A 22,299-nucleotide genomic window follows, 5' to 3' on the forward strand; every position below is an offset into this window, starting at 1 on the left:
ATACTTACCCGTAATAACTGACAAGAACAATAAACACCTTCACCATCAGATTTACAGTACTTTGTGGTGAAGAGGTCTTCCTAGTGCTACCTATGGTATATCTCAGCTTGGGTTTCACATCAGGCTCACGATGGTAGGACAGATGAAGAGGCCGGTTTCAGTCAAACATTAAATTTAAAAGCACACGAAGCGAAAATAAGTTGTTGCAAGACACCCAAGAAGTCTAGTGGGTGTTCAGTTACATGGAAACCTATTTGACAAGCGTAATATCAATTGTGCGAACTCACTGTGATATTTTTCGGCTGAGGAAACGGGCTCTAATGTGGGGAAACCTCGGAAGAGCACAAGCTGCTGTGGAGTGATTTATTCGCAATGAGTAACTGCTGATGGAAAAACATTTTAAATCAAGATACAACTCACTTTTAACACCTGAATTGCCTTCCAACATATAACACACAGCGTATATATACACACAAAGTACTTTCAAGCTAAGGAGTAAGATAAGACCTATATATTTAATATATTTTTTTATTTATTATTTTTCATTTACAACATAAATAAACTGGTGTAAAATATTAATTTACCTTAGCTTAATTTAGGAGCATCATTTAAATGCTAGGAATTTTTTTTTTTTTTGTTCAACACTATAGTGGATGGTGTTTAATTTTGTTCAGCTGGCATCAAATATACCTTTGCAGTCAAAATAAAAAATTGGAAAATTAGGATTAAAACAGCTGCGGCATTTAGCATTTCAAATAGTTTTTTTCACCAGCTACATTCACAACCGAGTCACAGCCATTTACTCGCTATAGACCTCTTGACACGGCTTTACTGCATAAGGAAATATAAAATCTGGCAAAGAGCTAAACAGAACACGGTAAATGGGGAAAATAAGCAAATGAAGCAAGTAGCAAGGTTTATACAAAAATCAAAGAGCAACGTTTGAGACATCAACTGAAAATGTATTCTAATGTGTAGCATCACCACCAAACTTTTATCTGAAAATATATTCGTGTCTGTAACGTCCAAAGAATGGAACAACACTTACATATGCCTCAAATAACATTGTTTTGTGAAGATAATTGGTAATGATTTGGTTGCAAATGCACACTAAAGTTGAAAGGTAAACTCCTCTACCAAATGTTGTGTGGCTATGTCGTTATATCCCGTTTTGGTAACATCTTGCACCCTAAACCAAGGATACATTCATTGCACAGTGAAATTATATATATATAAAACTATATCAGACAATACAGTAAAACAATGATTAAAGTAATAAGATTACAATAAATTTAAGAAAAATCTATAAAACAGTGCCATGTTATTCACATTGTGCATACCCCTCAATAAAAAAACAACAATCTGTATAAAGTAAGAAAAAAACCCACTACATCAGATTTAGCAGTTATACGTGTGGGCATCAATGTTGGTTGGCCCCACTGCTTTAACTTCTGAACACTCAACACAGTAAACACCGGCATGCCATGCACCAATATAACGAACTAGGCAAACTGGTTTTCAGTTGTGAATATGCAGGAGACAATCAGGATAACACTGCCAACCATCCACCAATTATCGTGTGAAATGGAGCCAATTAGAGGCACGCGAGAACACGGACCATCTAGTTAACTTGGCTGGAGAGCTTCCATGTCTCAGGACACCCCTCCACGACGAAGCAATCTACACTTGCAGTTCCTTACACTGACGAGTACTTTAATCCAAACAGACACATTCAGTTTGTAAGCGCAAGGGTCAGAGGGGGCTGGAGCTTTACTTACAAGAGACCCTGTTCCCAGGCGTAAAAGCTGCCTTTTCAAACTCGGTGTCACGTGACGTGAACGTGTTTTAAGTTGGAAGAATTTTGAAGAGAGGCAGCTATACAAAACCCCGTTTCATTTCACCACTCCGATGACAAACGTCATCTCTCACCACATGACCACACAATGCTTTCTTAGAGAACAAAACATTTTCTTATTTTTTGTAAAGACGTCGGCCTTACAGAGAATTCGTTTAATAGAATGAGAAGTTACTATAAACACTTCATTTGAGAAGTGCAAGCCATATGTTTGATATCTTGCTGTACCGTGCATGTGAGTGTACACGTTACAATCACAGGCTACTTCTAGGATAATATGCTTATTGAGGGTAATTTGTTACCGTGTACACAGCAGGATACGAAAGGTTTGCAGTGAGGGGGGGGAAGAGCTTTAAATCAACGGGCAATATACTCTACTCAAATTGCAAAGCCCTGATCACTAATTAGAAGTGTCAATGATTATCATCACAATGCTACACAGATATAAGTCTAATTATACCTCATTAGAGACTGCTTCAGTACGGTCCAAATCAACTGCACATGCTTAAATTACGCACGCATAAGCCTTCGAATGCACGCTACATGGAGCATTTTGCAATTCGGCTCTGGCATCGATTGTTTTTTTTATTTCCGCGAGATATTAAATTTTCGAATCATTATTTCGCATAAGACTGCGCCATTCTCAATCAGGGCGCATTACATTATTCGGACGTTCACACGTGGTAATGTATCAAAAGAAGGGGCTACATTGAGCACCAACCGTCAGTCTACATTTTGTAAAATTCAAAACATAACGTAATTACCTCGACTGGAATTACAAACGTAGCAATCACCTATCCCCAACTGGCAGATTGATGCTCGAGTTACATTGAGTTATCGCACAGGGAAAAAGCCGCTATGGGGGGGGGCAGCAAAGATAAACAACTGCACTTCCCAGACATTTTGCACATATTGAGTTCAAAATAATCATAAGTGCTGTATTATCGTTCTTATACGGGGGGGCGGTGGAAGAGGTTTGCTCGTACAATTGGACAGCGTGTTAAATATTGATACTTTATATTAATCAGGCATCATCGACTACCTGTGACCAGTAACCAAGATGCATCTTTGTACGCAAGCCTGAACCCCCCCCCCCCCTTGCTTTCCAAAATGCTTTTTGCCTTTTTTCCAGTTGAAAAAACAGTGCGCACGTCAATAACAAAATCATTCTGTGTTGCATATTACGGGAAACATTTGAACTTTATACTTCCGAGAGTAGGGGAATGTTATCACGTAGGCGACATCAATTAATTCCTTGTAAATGCTACAGCATATTCTTGCTTCTTTCTACGTGACTTTACCGAAAGAACCAAGAATATGAATCCCTGCAGTCACGAAAGCTTTAAATTGAAATTTGCTGCAGCATAGTTCAATGCGCAAAGCCTTCGTGTAAAAACAGCAAAAGAGAGTTGTTTTCAATAAATGTTTACGAGCTTGAGTGAAGGATACTGCTGCAAATAGGCTCCAATATAACCATTGCTCCATCGGAATTGGCCAAAACCAGAGAAGCACAGAATGATAATGCAAGATTAATGCTGCACTTTGCAATTGCACTACTGGCATCGGCTGACCAATCATCACATCCCCAAGCTATAAAACGCTGGTTGAACAAGCTGGTAGGTTAAGTTACTGTCGTCACTGTGGAGGCCTGCGAATCTGACAGCGAAGGGAAATCCCCACTTAAATTTCGCAACGCGAGAACAACTTAAAAGTACAGAGCAAATACATCACGCTATGTCGCATTACCAAGAAAACGATGAAGTAATTCCCGAGCATGACTTTTGATCTTAATAAATACAGGCGGCCTGCGATGTCCCTTTAAATATTAGCGTGTGCGTAGGATCCTGGTGCGTAGGTAGGCCACCTAGGAGAGCTTGGGTTGGATAATGCCCACGAAGTCGTCTTCCTTCTGGATGAGTCCCTTTCCCATCAGACTGTCACGGAGCGCTTTAAAAATCTGAATCTGCTGGTCTGGCCTAAGCACCAGCAGCTGCTGCAGAAGTTTGGCTGGATTTGGCCCTCTGTCAAAGACACAATTGATGGATGCAGGTTAAATATCACCATGGATATAAGCAACTAAAACAGAGGAGATAGTTTAGGTATGTGGGCCATATTTTTCCTGAAGACAGATGATGTTTGAAGAAGATCAAAGTTACAATTCCCCTTGAAAAAAACGCTTTCAGCTGCCGATAAAATGGCCGCGTAGGTAACTGGAAGAGAGTTAAGACGCTAGTCTAAAGCCTGGTGTGTTAAATTCGGCAGCGATACGAATGCTGAGAAAGGAAAAAGTTACAAAGCTGGAAAGTTATGAGATTTCGGTTTGGCGTTAAATTGGAGAAATCAGCTGGACAGAAAGAGGAGCAGGCTCAGGCAAAGTCGAATTGGAACAATTTAGAGATGACAAAAGATCTGGATCGGGCAAATTGTCAGAGAGAAAAGACTCGCTGATTGAAACTCAAAATGGAAGATGAGGGGGGGGGGGCAAGACCAAGAAAAAGAAAGATAGAGGGGCTATATGCAAAAATGAAGAGGAGAGTGCAGAATTGAACACATTGGAGGTAACTTGAACTAAGAAGCTGCCTCAAGATAGAAAACTCAATAAGAAGACAGATAACAAGAGGCAGACGTGGTCACAGGGTGTTATCATACAGTTGCCAAATTTCACTCAAAACGCAAAACACATTTTAATGGAAGAGATTTTTTAAAACGTAAGATACTATACATCGTTATATAAGCATGTGTTTACGCTGCAGCCTTCAATGCATTTCCTGTACCATCCTACGACAAAACCATATTTGTATATTTGTGTAGTCGACTGGCAGGAGAGTGAATTACCGCCCCACTTTTATCTTCTTTATACACCCCACGGAAAACCGAGGAATCACAATACCACATTGTGCAAATAAACGGATTGTGTATATCAAGTGGACCACTGGGCCGAAGGTGGGCTTGCAAGGACTCGAGATAAAATACTGACTCGAAGATTACATAATCTCTTATGTTCAAGCTTTTAACGGAAATCCCTTCAGTAAAAGCCTGCAGCTCATTACAATAAGTATTAGGGTGTATTTGCGTGAAATTGAAAAAAACTGCGTTTAAATTCCTTACTTTATGAAGCTGGCCATGTACACGTGCACAAACGTGGCCATGAGATATTGACAGTCGAATCGATCCATGATCCCTCCGTGGCCAGGAATGGTGTCGGCAAAATCCTGTGACAGAAGTGGTGAAGCATGGCACAACAACATTAATGTGCATTGCAAGGGTGCAAACACACATCAGAGTAATTTACTGTCTGGGTTCATCATCAGCCATGATCCGTCCACTGCTGGATGAAGCTCTCCCCAGTTTGCTCCCATTTCTCAAGGTTTCATGATACAAGAATCTACCTCCTGCACACGAGCCAATCCTAAAACATGTTTTCAGTAGCTTTGAGTTGAGCACAATTTTTTTAACTCTGCGCACACAATTATGCTTAACTATCAAATAAATAAAAGTTTTGTTGAACGTACATGCAGTACATGCCATATTTACCTGACTGACAGGCTACATGCAGGACAGCAGAGAGCAGTGGAACAAAACCAATTGTTTTACTGCTCTTAAACTATAAAAAACTATTAAAATGAAAAAAAATATTTCACCAGGTAATGCCTACTGAGCTATATAAGCTCTTTTTCAGAAGAGACCTGCCCACAAATGATCACTCAACCAAGTGTTGCCTTATTGCGTGGACATTTATAGCAGCCAAATACTCTACAGTCTAAAGGCATGTTTCCAAATGTGGAGGTAAAAACTGGAGGAACCGGATACAAATCCACGCAACCACGGGGAGAACACACAAACTCCAAATATGCAGGCGTCAGGGTAGGGATCAAACCCACTTCCTCCTGCATACCAGGCGAGGGAGTTAACATCTCGCTACAGTGGCACCCATCTCTACGCTCCAAATCTTCTCCAACCCACGCAAACTAGCATGGTGAAATGTGGTCATATAACCTCCACCACCCGCACGGCATGGACATGACCTCAACCAGCAGTGGACTGAAAAAGGGCTGTCCACGTACATTAGCTATAATGATGAGAAATGCAATATACCAATGCTAGTGTGTGAGCACATTTAGCAAATTCATACCAATCAATGAGGCAAGGACAGCACTTAATGCATAATTGAGACAATGCTAAAGTAAACACACCTTAATTTTAAAGGCACGCTTGAATCCACTTGCAAAGAACCCTCCAAAGGGTCCCATGAGCGAAGCGAAGGTTGACAGAGCAATGCTGTGGATCTGGAACGGGTACAGCCGAACTGTTTTCTGCACACACACAGACACACACAAACATTCCCCATTTAGCCTTGCAGACTCCTGGGACAAGGGCTGTGAGAGAGCACCTACCAAGGCAAGCACAACACGGGGTGGGGTGTGGCCAGCAGCATGCCTGGCTGCTTTAGTTTCCCCAGTGAAAAATATATACACACCACCCCAGGTACTCATTCAAGGCAGAGTCGATAAAAGAAAGGCCCATGACAAGTTCTGATATAACATTTGAAAATGGTGTTAGCCGTGGCACATTTTGGCTAAGGCTAACCACTGTGCTACTGCAATCCCTACACAAAGACACACACATATACACACACAGGATATGTCTGTCTTTGTGTTGAGGCCACTACTCAATGCAGAGCCACATTGCTGTTGTGCAAGCACTGGTTACCGCGACAAGTCCACCTATTTAGTGAGGTTACATGACCAGCAAGAAATAGCAAATTACGCAACCCTCATCAATGCTGTCAGCACCACAGAGCATGTGTGGCTATTTTATGACTTAAAGCTTTCGTGACTGCAGGAATTCATATTCTTTGGGTCTTTTGGTAAAGTCACGTAGATAAGTTCAATAGTAAAGTGAAAGCCTTCCCCATAGAGGCGGTTAAATCTTGACTTAAAGCTTCCGTTGGGTCAATCTATTGACGTGACTTTACAGAAAGACCCAAAGAATATGAATTCGTGCAGTTACGGAAACTTGAAATCAAGATTTAACCGCCTTTACAGGGAGGGTTTCCACTTAACTATTGAACCTATCTGTGTGACTTTACCGAAAGACCTCATCAAACTCCTATCCAGGGGCCTACCCTGGCTCCTCCCCCCTCAACCAGTATATATATACAAGGTCGGATCTCTTGGAATTTCTCATTTACTTGATACAGCAAGCGTGCTGTGACGGTTACACCTGAAGACGGAAGCTTGTGTTGCTTCCGAAACGTCGTGATTTTTTATTTTATTTTTATTAATTTTTTACCTACGTGACTTTACCGAAAAAACCTAAGAGTATGAATATTTACCGAAAGACCCAAAGAATGTGTGGATATTGCTCACTGCATGCTGGAATGCAAGTACAGAAAATGCAGTGCAACCTGTTCAGAGGCGTCCTTGAACTATCAGCCGTCTGTCGAAAACAGCACATACTCTCAAGCCATTAATGCTATGCTCACCAGCTCTGGTTAAAGGAGGAGTCTTTGATTGCCTCTTGGCTATTCCCACCAAAGCATTACTCACAGCTTGGCCAGGGTGCTGCTATAATCAATTCTAAGATGAGGAACACTTTCTAAATTATGAGAAACCCTGGTGGCTACACTGCAGTTTGGCTGCTTGTTCATGATTTACTGGAAATTATCTGTGAAAATCCACAGTTTAAGTCCTCCTCAAGCGACTAGAAGTTTCAATGGGGATCTCTGGCATAGCTTTGTGGGTTCCACTTTTACTTAAAGGATTGTAGGTACTTCGTCACAAAGGTTGGCTTCAAGTCACCAATTAGACCGGTTCTCTGGAGTGTTCCGCAGTGATCTATGCTTGGCCCATCACTTTTTAGCATCTACATGGCACCATTGGGTATTATACTCCAACATCTTGATCCTACCATTGCTATACAGATGATACTCAAATTTATATCCGGTTAGGACCAGACTATTCAACAGCATCTTCTGCGCTATCTGCATCACTGACAGTCGTGAAATCATGGTTGCACCAAAACTTAATACTTCTAAATGCTGACAAGACCGAAGCCATATTCATCGGCTCCCCTCTGCATCTTTCTAAAATTGGTTCGTCTCGTTTGTTGATGGTCACAATGTCAGTCCCACACGGGAGGTCAGAAACCTCGGTGTTCAGTTTGACCAGTCATTATCCTTTGAGGCACATATATCTAAGGTGGCTAAAATAAAATTTTTCCACCTAAGAAATATTGCTAGAATGCATCGCTTCCTGTCACCTGCCGCCTTGGAGAGACTGAATTTCGATTTAAAGCTTTCGTGACTGCAGGGATTCATCTTCTTGGTTCTTTCGGTAAAGTCACGTAGAAGGGAAATAAGAGAGACTGGTCCATGCGTTTGTGTTATTCCGACTCGACTACTGTGACGCCTCGCTAGTTGGGATTCCGAGCACTGGGGGAGACTCCAGCTTGTTCAGAATGCAGCTGCGAGTGCTGACACCACGTCCACAATTCCCGTGAGCACATTGGACCGGTCCCCCTTTATCTCTTCATTGGCTACTGGTCAAATTCCGAGTGGATTGTAAGATACTCAGCACTCCCAGGTCGAGGTTGTGCTGTTTTGGTCATCAGGCTTTTGGTAGCGTGGCACCCAAGCTATGGAACGCCTTGCCACTTGAAATCAAGAAATCAGAGTCAGTAGATATATTTAAGTCTGCTTTGACAAACCATCTCTATAAAGTGGCCTTCCCTCTTTAGTTTGGTCGGTTGCCCTGGTTCTGTTTTTTTACCTGCCTTTCACACATTGCGCTTTGGGATCCTAGGATGAAATGCGCATTATACATTTAAATTATTATTATCAAATATTAAATTTGTCCCTCGTGTTTTCCAAATTTTCTTCATTATACAAAAGCATCTCTAACTTTAAACTTAAAAAATGAAGAATGAGAAGTGTTTAGAATTGTGTGAAACCTCATGAATGTAGTGACAATTTTGTTGTTGTTTATCTTGATGAAAGGCCATCAATACAATAGGTCCCTGGAACCGTATGATCAGAATAAACTCTTACACAACTCTGTACAACAAAAACTACTCAAAATGCACACAGATGAACAATGCTAGTTTCTCAAAATATAGCCAATGTATGCACTACAAACTGAATAGGACTAAAATTATACCCACAAATGACAAGATCATTTTGTTTCACTTAAAAAAAACCGGAATCCCACAATCTGAGAAACCTTGCTGTCGTGTAATCTATAACCTAGCAGGAAATACACGTTTAACTGCACTGACATTTTAACATGTACATGGAAAAAGAGACAACTCAGCAAAACCAGTGTCATGTGCTAGAAACTCACCCAGCCAATGACGGACTGCACCACAGCGGGTACGGAGTACTCGTGCAAGTGAAACAGCTCTGAGGGATGGCAGTCCACGGTGAATCGGCTGGTCTCGCTGTTGTACGCCACGGGACATACAAAGTATGGGATGCCAGCCATCAGGTAAGACAGCTGTGTGAAGGCAGGTGAGGAGGAAGATGAGGAAACACAACAGCATCAAGTAGTACTCAGTATAGAGAGGGAGGTGTGCGTGTCTATGCGAGCGGGTGTATGCCATACAAATGTTGGAACGTGTAATGCTGCAGATTAAAAGTGATGCTAATGCTCAAGATTATGGGCGTAACAATTCACTACTCTACCCCCCCATCCTGCAAAACTACATGGAAATTTGATGCATTGTAAATCAGTCTCAATTTTATTACAATACTCTTTTTTCTCAATCGTTTATCATTTTAATACCTCGTTACTATAATTTGTTTTACTTCATTAGCCCGAGTATAACTATCGTACATCATATGCATATGTGCAACATCATAATTAAATTGCTGCACACATTCAATGTGACTAATGTGACCATTAAGAATTGAGATTAATGTATGCATCCTCAGGCTCCTAATCAAATGTGCATCGAAAGCAACATTTTTTTGGAATGTATAGGTCGTGTAATAATTGGTTCACATTACCCCTGGAGTGTATCGCTGCTACATTTACCGCAATGTTAACATGATCGATCCTTCAGTAGAATTGTGACCCTGACACATGACAATTCATCAAAATGCAAGGAGGCAAAATTTGTACATGCCTATTATAGTATAAATCCAATTTATGGTATTACCAACATGATCAAAAGCATGACTGTGTTTAAAGTACTTATTTCATTACAAAATAGTATAGTTTTTTGAAACCTGGAATTTTATTTTATTTCTGACACTGCTCTAAGTCATGCCTGTTGGGACCCAAAACAGTTTTACTGCTATATAGACAGATTTTATTTCACTTTATAAATCCTAGGAAGGCCGCACCACTAAAAAAAACATCCGATTGTTCTTCTCCCTTGCTGTTGATGCGAGTGTTTGTCATATTAAAAGATACGGACACGACCGTTTAAATCAATTTTATTAGCTCACTGTCTGCTATGGCAAAAATAAATAAATAAGAATTCCTGTTTACCATGGTGCAATTATACAACATGTGACTAGAGTGAAGATAAAAGCCAAACCTTGAACTCTGAACACAACAACCATAACTTTTAACGTCTTCGACGAGGACTATAGCATTCATTCAACGGAGCAAACATTGAAACAAATCCAAGCAGTAGGCAGGACATTTATCAGTGACTTTTTAAACTAAATTTAGTACAACGGATGCATTTTGACATGACTGTTGCCTCTAAAAAGCAGGGCTGAAGTAACAAACGTAACACAAAAATTCTGCAAATATCACCTACGCATGACATCCATGAGTAGTGGAAAAAAAACCTGCCAATGTATACACATTAGTCTTACAAGCGGCTAAGAGCGGTAAAGAAATACAAATATTGAGAGTAATATGACATTCGCAAGACCACCTTGAGTACGCACTGAAAGGGTAAACTGACATGACGCATTCATTAATCAGGCCACGCGGGAGAAAGTGAATGTCATTGTGGGTGCGTCGTTATGCGCCGTGTCGTGATGACACGCCAGCCGACGAGGGCGTGCAGTGCAAGATGTAACCGCAAGGCGAGCGCCGGGATGTATGTGCAAATGTACGACTGCACCGCTGCTTCTCGAGGTTCTCTGTAGGACAAAGGAAACTTACGATGAGGCCGAACACGACCGTGGCAAAGAAGCCTCCGATAAATCCCTCCCAGGTTTTCTTGGGAGACAGCTGTTTGGGACAAACAATGCAAATGCGGCAGATCAATAAGTTTTAGAAGAATTCATGAACTGACAATTACTGTAGTAGCCATGTGTTTAAAAATAAATGTCTGGGAAAAATATACGCATAAGCTAAACTATTTATCTTCTACCAGGTAAGGCCCACTGAGCTATGTAGCTCTTTTTCGAAAACGACCTGGCCACAAATGATAGCCCAAGGAAGTGGCTTATCATGTGTAAATTGATAGCAGCCAAATACTCAAAGCTCATGTTTCTAAATGTGGGCATATGCACCTAAGATAATCTTTTTATACACAAGGCAAAGGTTTAATTTGCACTATTTTTATATCCAACAGCCTCAAAATTAATGTTATTGTCATAACAAACCTTTTTTATTTTGGCAATGATAGCGCAGTTGTCGGGCAAAACAGAAAGGTTTGTAAGCATATTGGATTACCTGCTAGGATGTACAATCGCTTACATATCTTGTCTGGCACAACGAGCCATAAGCACCACGCTACATGGAGCGACTAATGACCCTAAGGTTTGTATGAAAGCTGTTGTTCCCATGACATGTTTGTCATACCTTGATGAGCGGGGTTCGTCCGAAAAAGAACCCAAACATGTAAGCCATGATGTCATTACAAATCACCATGGAGATGGGAACAATGAACCTGCAGGGAGAAACATATCTCAGTCGCTGCTAAGCACTGCTGAGGCAGCGCCAGGCGATTGTTGCAGCAGCGAGGATAGTTGAGCAATTTATGGGCAGCAACGCAGATGCAGTTTATAATACACATTAACACATGTGCAGCCCCTTTGTTAACCCACCGATGAATGAGGATTTCCCCACACCATGCGGATGGTGCGGTTATTTTCTCGTACTCATCAGTGCGTGTTAGTGTACGTGCATAAATGTGCAAACGCCACATGTATGGTATAACAATGGAGTTGCTGTGCTGCCCTCTGCTACCCATCGTGTAACACCGCAGCATTTGACAATCCGTGTGTCCACGATGGTTGACAATCTTAGCACTATAAAGGCACAACCCCACTTAGCTCCCGAGACCTGATGGGATCGGGTGAATTCCAGGTGATCTGATCATAGGCTAAGCAGTTAAAAATGTCCAATGAAAAAAAAATGGCAGAGCACACAAACATGCATAGATTTTGGTAAAATAAACATGCAGTAAATGATATCGGCAAAGTAGATTTGCATTGATATGTGTGACACTTATCCAAAGCAAACTGCTTTAAACAAAACCATGGGACATTGAGCACCATCAATAATAAATACGATTTAAACAAGCAGTTTTAACCCATTTGGAAATGATGCGTTGCAATTATTTTGATTCCCAGCCACGGCTAACATCATTAGTGAATAAAGTGAATAACATGTTGACAGGTCCTGGAAAACTACCCCTTCACCGAACCACTGACAAGCATCGTGAAATATAATTTTAAAAACCCTCGCAACCGAGACGGTTTGGGGAGGATCCTCATCCAGCGTTGAACTGACAAAGGGCAGTATATACATTAATTATAAAGCGTAGATTAGAAAACATATTACTTTTATTATCACCCATGTATAGATTACCATACACTGGAAAAAACATGCATTCCATCCACCACAATTGTTTGTGTTTACTAATTCCATTGTTTACGGAGGAAATGAAAGTGATTTATATAGTTATGTGTATACACAGGTACATCATTCATCCGTGATTTATATTTTTACAGAGAAACAATAAAAGAGCCATTTCTATTTCATCAAAGGCAATAGTTCAGTCTCGCATGGGTGGTAAACAGGCAAACACAGTTCTTAATATTCATTAAGCCTCAAAAGTGCAGGTTAGGCTACACCAGTTGAACTAAAGTCTTACCAGATCGTGCCCTCAAAGAGGTTCTGGATCACAAGGTGAGACTGTGTCACTACAATCAGCAAGGTCACATGGGTCCATCCGAACTGCGGTAGGAAAGCACAGAAGAGATTGGGGTTACTTTGGTCACTTTCTCACAGCTTTATCCAAAGTATATTATCAGTGTCACATCATAAGATGGAGTTTCCTCTTGGATCTCACACAGATTGGCCAACAGAAGCAGATATCAGAGCTACCTCAGCAATCCCCACAAAAGAGTAAGGTTTAAATGAAGCCCTGCTTGAAAAGGGTTATGATGTATGTGACTTACAGAATGCAGGTTCTGGTTGGTCCAACAAGCTTTCAAACAACAAATAAGACCTTCGAAGATTTTTTTTTTCAAGTAAAATATCATGAAATGGCCCATTCTAACTGCAATTAATGTCATTAGATGTATTTTACCGCTACCAGAAGGTAAAATTAAAACTTGACCTTTCCCTGATTAACACTTATATTACCACACCCCATCCATCCCCCTTTCATATCTCTCTCATGTTTATTAAAAGAGAATGGCCAACCCCGTTACATTCCAACTATAGGCTCTGGAATTAAGGATGCGCACGACCTGTAAATTTGGGCAGTATGTTTATTGTTGGAAACTGTAGCCAGCATTAGAAAACGTGAATTAAGATTTTGTTTTAACCACTTCAATCACAGTACCGACACTAAAATCCCTGGTCCTGAGATACAGTACCTCCCTAAGGGCCTAACCTGTCATATAAGATGGAAATAACTAAGTATTGACTCAGAGCTGTGACTAATCATGGATAATAATACTTTGAGGAGTGTTTATAATGAATCCCTTATTTTACATTTCATTTGACTCCAAACTGAATTTTCACAGCTTAGCAATAATACAATGATTACACGTAAGATGAAGCATCTTCAACCACTTGCTACTCGAAATCGACGTTTCTTCGGTTATAAAATATTTAAAATTAACTGCTGTCATATGTGTATAAATGTACAGGATTCTGATGGAGTGCCATAATTACCATGTAAAATTGAAGACGATATTGCTTCTTCACCAGACTCAACACAAACATGCAAAATCCTGTGGGACATTGAAAAAGTTGATGAGAAAACACAAACGGCAACTACAATTACAGACTAATATCACAACCACCTTTCTCGTCTGTATTGTTTTGCCATTTAAAAGCGTGACCCCCAAAAAACTTAATATTAGCTTATATTTTAAACGACTGGTCAACAGTTCAACAATGATCCCTGGATCAGTGGGTGGGTGTATAAGTGGGTTGGTGGATAAGTGGCTAAGTGGGTGGGTGGCGATGTGGGTGGGTGGCGATATGGGTGGGTGGCGATGTGGGTGGGTGGCACACACCAGTCAAGTACAGTGTGAAGGAAATGAAGCGGTGGTAGCGAAACAAGAGTCTCAAGGGCTCCTCGCGTTGAACCAGGGAGAAGAAGTAATCGGCCACAGTTTCTCCGTAGAAAAAGTAATTCACACAAAGCAGGAAGTACCTGGAATTAAACACCGCCACCATGAAGACACACCCAGTTAGCTCAACTAATACATACCTGTAAACTTTATCATGCAAGTTTTTTTCCTACATCATATACTTTCAAAGTCTCAACATGTTCTAAGCTTAAACATTTTTTTCACGTCTTTGTCCCAAATTTCTTGAGTTTGTATTTTACTAATATTGTATATATTGTAAAATTCACAAGTCATGTCAAGAGTCACCTTAATTAATGAGGAAACACAAATAAATAATTTCCTTCGTGTGGAAAATGTTGCAGAACCATTCTGAAAGAGTAGTGAGATTCAGTGAGGCTTTACTGAATACACAAGTGTAATAATCACAAGTTGATGTTTTCATGGAAACAAAACTGGCCACATCTGATATTCAGAATGTGTTGGTGTCCTCTGTACAAAATGTGGATTTTTTTTCATTTTTTCACTGTCGTTTTAGTCCGTTTATCGAAACTATTTTAGGAAATCATTAAAATAATTGGTAACCACTTCCCTTATGTTTTCACAAGCTACAAAGTACATGCATTTCAGGTTCTGAACCAATACCCTAAAAATCTAAAAACTTGTTGATAAATCTCATAATCCAAGTAATTTTCACAAAGTCCACATTCTCATTTGTTTCACTTCATTCGCCTGAGTGCCTTGATTGTGCTACTATTAAGGACCTCATACGATCTGTGTAATGGCGACTTAGAGCCACAAGCGGCTTACCAGCTCAGCGTTCTGAACCAGGGCAACTCATAGGAGTGATACACGTTGTAGCCGATGGTGATGATCTCATGAAAACACTTGATCTGAACACCAAGAACCTGCATTTCAAGGGAAACAACACAAAACCACTTTGAGTTTGCATGTCAGAAAAATAAAAATCTGGTATTCATACAACCCAATTGAATTTTTCCTACAGTCCGTGTTTCTCTAACACCCTTCTCTGTGACCGTCACGATGCACCCTTTCAACTATCAAGCACCAGATGTGTGTGCAACATGTAATGGTTTCATCTGCATATCAGTGGCAAAGATTGGCAAGGACTGGCATTTAAAAGTCATTGCACTGCATTAATGAATAAAGATTAACTCCTCTGCAAGTCAGACAAACTGGGGCCATACATCATGCATGAAAAAGTATTGTTGACAAACTTTCAATGGTTCATAACTGTGGTTATGTGTGCGAGGTGCTACACTTGATTTTCTGTATTTTCTGGTACAGCTCCAACAATATAACAGCCATCACCTAGGACTTTGTGCAATCATAAACAAATCAATTTGAGCCATTCAGACTGTCTCAAAACATTTTCAGTCAATGCTTAGAGGTCATAGTGTACTGGACAGGACCCATCAAGGGTCTTATTTCACATATACACATAACTGCAAAATAAATGGCTAAATAAAACGTCTACATCGACCATCATCTGGCAAAACATTAAAAGGCTTACTTAACCACACTAGGCAGACCTCACCCCTACTTTATCGTGTTTCATCACGTTTGTCCTGCACAAACACCTTCACAGTCACAAAATCATGCACCACCGCATAAGGTCCGAAGAATCCCAGTGTGAATGTGATTTCGATGGCAGCGCAGGGAGCAATGTATTTTTCGTGCAGTGCCTTGCTTACAATGAGCATGAGGACGAGTGGTCCCAAGTAGATGATGATGAAAAAGAATCCAATCATGGCAAGGGACAGAATCCCACGAACCCACCAGTTTCTCCATCTGAGGACACAAGCACAAACAAGCTGATGGCTTGCTGGCACCATATCCGTAGTTTCATGGGCAGTGCTGTGACAGCAAAATATCTTCAAATTACACATGGTGCTGAAAAATGAAGCCCATGCATTGTGCATATTCAGCTGGATATACTATACACATGCATTAAATATAATCGCTCAAAGTACAATCTGTCTACTTGTTTTTCTTTCAAATGTAAAACAATGGAATATTTAAATTAACAACGGAAATCATTGTGGAATGCATTCCATGTTCCTCTGACAAAAGTAGACCAAAAATCACGAATCATATCAAAATAATCATTTGGTTAATTGCTTCACCTTCAGCCACCAGTCCTTTATCACCTAGACTGCACTTTCACTCCGGCCATTATAAGCCCCATTAAATTTTCGGTAACAAAAAGGTTACTGCTCAAGTAAATCTTCATCATGTTCAAACATCGGTGTGGTTGTGTGTGCCAGCAAAGCGACAATGCCAGCGAGTGTGTGCACCTTACCGAGACGACATCCCTGATAGCGCTTTGTTGAGCACCTCAGGCGTGTTGTCCGTACCGGGCTGGCCCATAGCCGTTTCCTGGCCGGACTTGGATCTGTCGTCCACCTTCTTCTCGGCCCTCTCCTCTTCCTCATCCCGCTCTCCCCCGTCTTCCCCTTCCTCCCCATCTTCCTTTCGGTCACTGTCCTCCCCTTTTCTCTCACCCCAATCTTCGTTGTCATCCTGGCCATCATCTTCCTCCCCTTCATCAGTCAATACATGCTTCTTCGTGTCTTCTTCCTGGATACAGGGCATGTGCTGTGATCAGAAATGTGCTCGAAAAGTTGGTGTATAAATATGCATCGGTTCAGCATTTAATATCGGTTCTCAAGCCTATGGCCTAGCATTAGCATGTTTGTCGTTTGCTGCAGACACCCTGATTAATGCTACAGGTGTTTTAACCTTTAAAATACACGTCTGCTTCACAGTGGTCGGTAAGGCTTCCATGTCGTCATTCACAAGAGTAGGCCATTGTGTGATCATTGCGTGACCATTGCGTGACCTGGGGCATTAATTAATGCCAGTAGAGGGCAATGATTGTTATATATTATCCCAATTGAGAAATGTGGACATTTTTTAATCTTTAAGGTCCACTGTAAATGATCATAGTATTACACCCACAGTAGTATGGATATGCTTTTCTGATGTATGTCCAATTTTGAAGGGACTGCAAATAAAAATGTATGAATTACTCCAGAGATTACAAAAATTATCCCCGAGTTGGGTCAAATGATGTGAATGTGCTAAGAAATCTGCTAAACATGGCTTTGGAGTAATGTAAAATTTTATTATTGTTATTATTTTTGTTTTGTGATATCATTATCACCCAACCATGTATAATTATGCACAAATGGCTGCGATAGAAATTGTGATAATCTCAACATGAATGCAGGCACAAATGGTGATGCTATAATTGCAGCAGAGACTAAATACATTGTGTCAGAGGTTTGACGGCCGTGCCAAGGAGTCAGATGGCTGTAACAGATCACAATACTGTAGTCAATTTAAATTCTACATGTTCTGTACGTATATAATAAGAACCAAGTTTTCCAATGCTCTAAGTCTTGTGCATTTCATTTATTGCCAACCACAGCTAACATCATTGGCGAGTGACATATGAACCAGTTCTGGCTCCCATCTTCACCAACTCACTGACCAGAGAGGCAATGTATGGTCAATCCCCATGACAGGCACAATGTGAAAGCCTTGTTCCATTAATAGAGTGACAATCATATGTAAAATGTATTTAGTATTTAAACAATATAAAAGCTTACTCTGTTTTAAATGTGTGAGTTTTATCTACGCATTCTCAAACTTAAGATATTTTCGTGATGCTAATGCATCCAAAGTTTGACACATATAGAGTACTTATTGATTGAATGGTCCTTGAAGAAACTCTGGCCCATAACATAGCAACAAATACTGTCACGAGAGGCCATTGCACTCACCATAATGTTAAAGATTGAATGATTACATGAAATCACCACAACCATTTTGTCCAAACACTCATGAAACACAACTACATCTAAATCCTACATCTGCTCTGAGCAGCAACTGTTTGGTGCTATCAATGCATTACAGTCTGGCAGCCCTGATTGAGAAACTCCGATAAGGTTGAGCAAAGGAAAGTTAAACCAATGAGTAGCTTAGTGTGCTCGGCCTTGGTCTGCCGCCAATGTTTACCAACGTCCACGAGTAATTATGCATCGTAAAGCTTACTTATGAGTTCTGGCCCCAAAACGGTGTGCCAAGAGAGAAAATCATATACGAAATAATGTATTCGAGTTAACAAAAAAAACACTAGAAAACCAAACCTTGTCGAGGAAGTAAACCACAAAAAATTATTTATCGCTGCAGTGGCAACAATGCACTTGTATTTTGTACCCGTATTGTTTGACCGAAGCCATTTTACATGGTGCAACATTTCATGGGAAATCTTTAAAGCATCCAGTACCAAATGCAGCTAAACATGCGTGCGTGACAAGGGGATGAAATAACATTAACTGAAAATGGAACACATTTGCACAAAGTGAATTATCGGCGAATTTAATCAGATTTGTGCACGGAAACGCAATGCCCTATAGTTGGCCTGCATCCTGTCACCTTTGCCCATGTTGGTGTTTGCATAACACTGCAATATGGGGACTCGGTTAGCTTCTTAACCATGGTCACCATGGCAACATTAAACCTGCTCTGCAGCTCTGACCCCTTTACAAAATACAAAAAAATGAACCCTTTCCTGGCAGCCTCCAATATCATTCAGCCCTCGTGCCCTTCACAATCTCTGCATTGCGTAGTGGAGTACTTGTGCTTTCATTGGCTAATTGGTCATCAATTGTACGGTTTGCGATTCTCATCTTTGAAGTTTCTACCTGCTAAGCTACAATATCATATTTTACAATTTCATATCGGTATGCCTCTGAAGTGAGGCTTTTGATTTTGCCACACATACAACTGCCTTAAATGGACAAAAATAAGAGCACAGTGACAGAGGTCAAGCCCGTCATTGTGCACGACGTTAAGGGGGGACCCTTAACTTGTCGAAACAGGCAGTTCGCTTGACAATGTATTTAATGCGAAGAAGCGAGTACCACGCAAAGGTGTGCTTTAAAATTGAATGCACGACTGGATTAGGCTTTAGTCCAATAAACCTCAGCCTCAGGAGATACGGTCATATGTACACTTCTTCATAGCACCTCTGATTAGCACGGTTGGCTACGTACGGTGCGAAAAAAGTTCTACATACATACAGTACATACATCACTCGGCCACAGCTGCTTTGCACAATCAGTGAACAAAGATGGGTGCAGTCTTTCGTAACTCGGATACATTCAAAACTCAAAAGCCAGTGTGACATATGCATGGGCAGGTGTAGCAGTGCCGTTCATAAGCAAATTAAAGCAAAGTTCAGGAAAGTTCCTGGAGGGTGGGGAGAGACGATAAGTCAGAATAAGCATACTAATAGTGTACTGTGTAGAGACTATGGACTCTTGGACAAGGTGTAGACACACATGCCCTCTGATGACCTTAACTGGCAACAAATGTGGCACAACAATTTATTAGCACTGGGAAAAATGTAGTAATCTCTGTAGACATGTAACGATGCATCGATTAACTGATTTACAATGTATTCTTATTCTCAGGATGCATACATTGAATCGAGCAAGAATGATTTTAATTCATAGACTGTTTGAAATTGGTTCATATAACCCGTGCACAACATTCGCCACAATGACAGAAAATGTTCTCGTGTGGAAACGAATCACAAACTTGAGTTGTTTTTAATGTAATTCATGGAATTATAAGGAGTCTAAGTATTGGCATTGCTGGCATATCTGTGCTTATGGTAATTTGATGGTGTTGGTTTGCGCTTGGGATTAATATGCAGGATTGATTAAAAATAACAACTCGTTTTTAAGATACTGTTAATAATGGAGATTAGATATTAACATTAGTGAAAGCAGTTATGTACAGATTGGGTAAATCAGAAATCTGGGTTATTATAAGGTTTCAGTGAACTCTCCCATTGGCATTTTGCAATTTGTGCTGGGAACAGTGCATTCATTGACGTACATTTCTTAAAAGTTAGGCAACCACAAATAAAATAATGCATGTGGGAATTCCGCATCTCGTCACATAAGGATTCATTTATCCGGTTTACATAGATACGACAATTATTCCTCCACATAACCTTTGGTCCAATGTATTGAAGCTGCATTGGCAAGAATAAATTAAGCACCTTCAAATAATCAAGTGACTGAATTGTATTAAAACATGCACACATACAGTGCCGTTGAATTTCACTCACTGCATCACCTTTGAGGTTTGTGTTAGTCACAAATTCAATTGCACAATCGTTGTCCAACTCTTGAAACAACCCCTATGAACTGTAGCCAAATAAGCCAAAATTCAACCAAATAAATTCATAAACGGGAGCGTAAAGCCAATCAATTCAATGCAGAGTTACATAAAATGCACACTAATCAAGAGTTAAATCTTGCTTATGTATGAAGCCACGGTGAGGGGGGATGTTACTTCAAAAATAGTGGCTCATTTATTGAGTCAACTATTTTACTAAAAACAAGAGCATCCATGTGTTTGACAGAACGACTAATAATTAATTATTTGCCCCATAAGGTTTTTGAGGTTTGACATCGCACGGTCAACTGCGGAATGACGATAAGACGCGAGTTTCGGCCTGGTGCACCATCATCCATGGACAACTGACACACGCACACCATTCCATTCCTTCACAAACTTCAGCATGCATCACCCTCGGGCTACAGCGAACACAAAACTTGTTGAGAGAGAAACTGCACACTCCACGATTGCGTGGCCCATCGGAGCGGTAAGGCAAAATGATGAGAGGGGGTGGATGTAGGAAAAAGTACCGTGGGATCAAATCTTTCGCCACAGAAGGCCCACCACCATGTAGGGTGGGAGACACGGAAAAAAAGGCAATGGGGGTCGGAATTTTCCGTAAGGCAAACACTATGGTATTCCAACTCGGAGCCCCACGACAAACGAAGAACAACACATTTACCTCGAATCATTAGCTCCTCTGCAAATATCACAGGACGAATTTACAGTCACAAACAACAATGTCAACTCATAACGGCGGTCTATTAACCCTCATGGTGTGCATGCTCTTTACATTGCTGGATGAAAGCCTAAACAAGCCGTCGCCATCTCTCTGGGCCTTGCCATGCAAAACTAAAATATTTATATCATGTTCACTCGAGATGATCTCATTGCGGCGTCTCAACTTGTAGACAGAATTCACCTTGCAATGTTATGCGAGTCTTAACACTGAGAGGTACATATACACACACGATACGCACAGAGCCAGACTCAGAGATCAAGAGACTAACAAGTGACCTAACAACAAACAAATATAACTGTGACGATCTATAAAATGTCTACACAGCTTCGCAAGCAGTCGGTCTATAAATCCACATTTTGTATACCACTCACACTGGGACTCACATCGACATTACTGTAATTCAGACACCCATAGCTCCATAATCACACGGACACCCACTTCCCATGACTGCCTCCCCACATTTCGACACGATACAAAGCGTACATCAATTGCGAACGTTAAAATAGAGAAAATAAAACCCAACCTGGGCACCAAACCTGGGCCCTCTGCCCGGGCCACAAAGCGTGGGGCTTCAATGACACGCTGGGGGGGGGGGGGGGTCTCTCACCGCCGGTGCTGAGCCTCGGTGAGGGCGGTCCGGGTCGCCCTCCACCTCGGCCGGGATCCGCTGCCTTAGCTCGGTGGTCATGAGTCCCGAACGACGACGACGACGATGCCGGAGATATAAAAAAAAGAGTGGGACGCACACGAGGTGCTGCTGTTGTTGTTGTTGCTGCTGCCTCGACCGCCGCTCACGGGGCGGGATGAGGGCAGCGGATGACGATGGGTGACTGTCCGTCTGCTGCTGCTGTTGTTGTTGTTGTTATTCGCTGCTGAAGGCTGTGATGTGCTCGGCACGGCTATTGTGGGTGAAGCAACCGAGGTTAAATGTCGTCTCGGCTGAGGGTGGCCACCGCTGGTTTGCTGTGAGCGAGCGGGTGGGGG

At 41.2% G+C, this 22,299-nt stretch overlaps 1 protein-coding gene across 1 annotated transcript; it reads right to left on the reverse strand.

Moving 5' to 3' along the window:
• Positions 1-538: 538 nt before the first annotated feature.
• CDS2 (CDP-diacylglycerol synthase 2) lies at positions 539-22,296 on the reverse strand. The gene is made up of 13 exons (XM_078859619.1): positions 21,923-22,296; positions 16,675-16,952; positions 16,067-16,163; positions 15,162-15,259; positions 14,298-14,437; positions 13,951-14,009; positions 12,920-13,002; positions 11,623-11,710; positions 10,978-11,046; positions 9,196-9,348; positions 6,049-6,168; positions 4,964-5,067; positions 539-3,876 (listed from the first exon to the last, which is right to left on the reverse strand). The coding sequence occupies exons 1-13, from the start codon at positions 22,001-22,003 to the stop codon at positions 3,720-3,722; spliced, it is 1,527 nt and encodes a 508-aa protein (XP_078715745.1). The 5' UTR covers positions 22,004-22,296; the 3' UTR covers positions 539-3,719.
• Positions 22,297-22,299: the final 3 nt, after the last annotated feature.

The sequence above is a fragment of the Lampetra fluviatilis genome, chromosome 9, assembly GCF_964198595.1.
Source record: "Lampetra fluviatilis chromosome 9, kcLamFluv1.1, whole genome shotgun sequence".
In the NCBI taxonomy this organism is placed as follows: Eukaryota; Metazoa; Chordata; class Hyperoartia; order Petromyzontiformes; family Petromyzontidae; genus Lampetra; species Lampetra fluviatilis.

Coding starts and splice junctions, on each gene's coding strand:
- CDS2 (XM_078859619.1), bottom strand. CDS start 22,003: ATGACCACCGAGCTAAGGCAGCGGATCCCGGCCGAGGTGGAGGGCGAC. Junction 5,068..6,048: donor AGCGTGCCTTTAAAATTAAG/GTGTGTTTACTT, acceptor CTTCTGTCACAG/GATTTTGCCGACACCATTCC. Junction 3,877..4,963: donor TACATGGCCAGCTTCATAAA/GTAAGGAATTTA, acceptor TGTCTTTGACAG/AGGGCCAAATCCAGCCAAAC.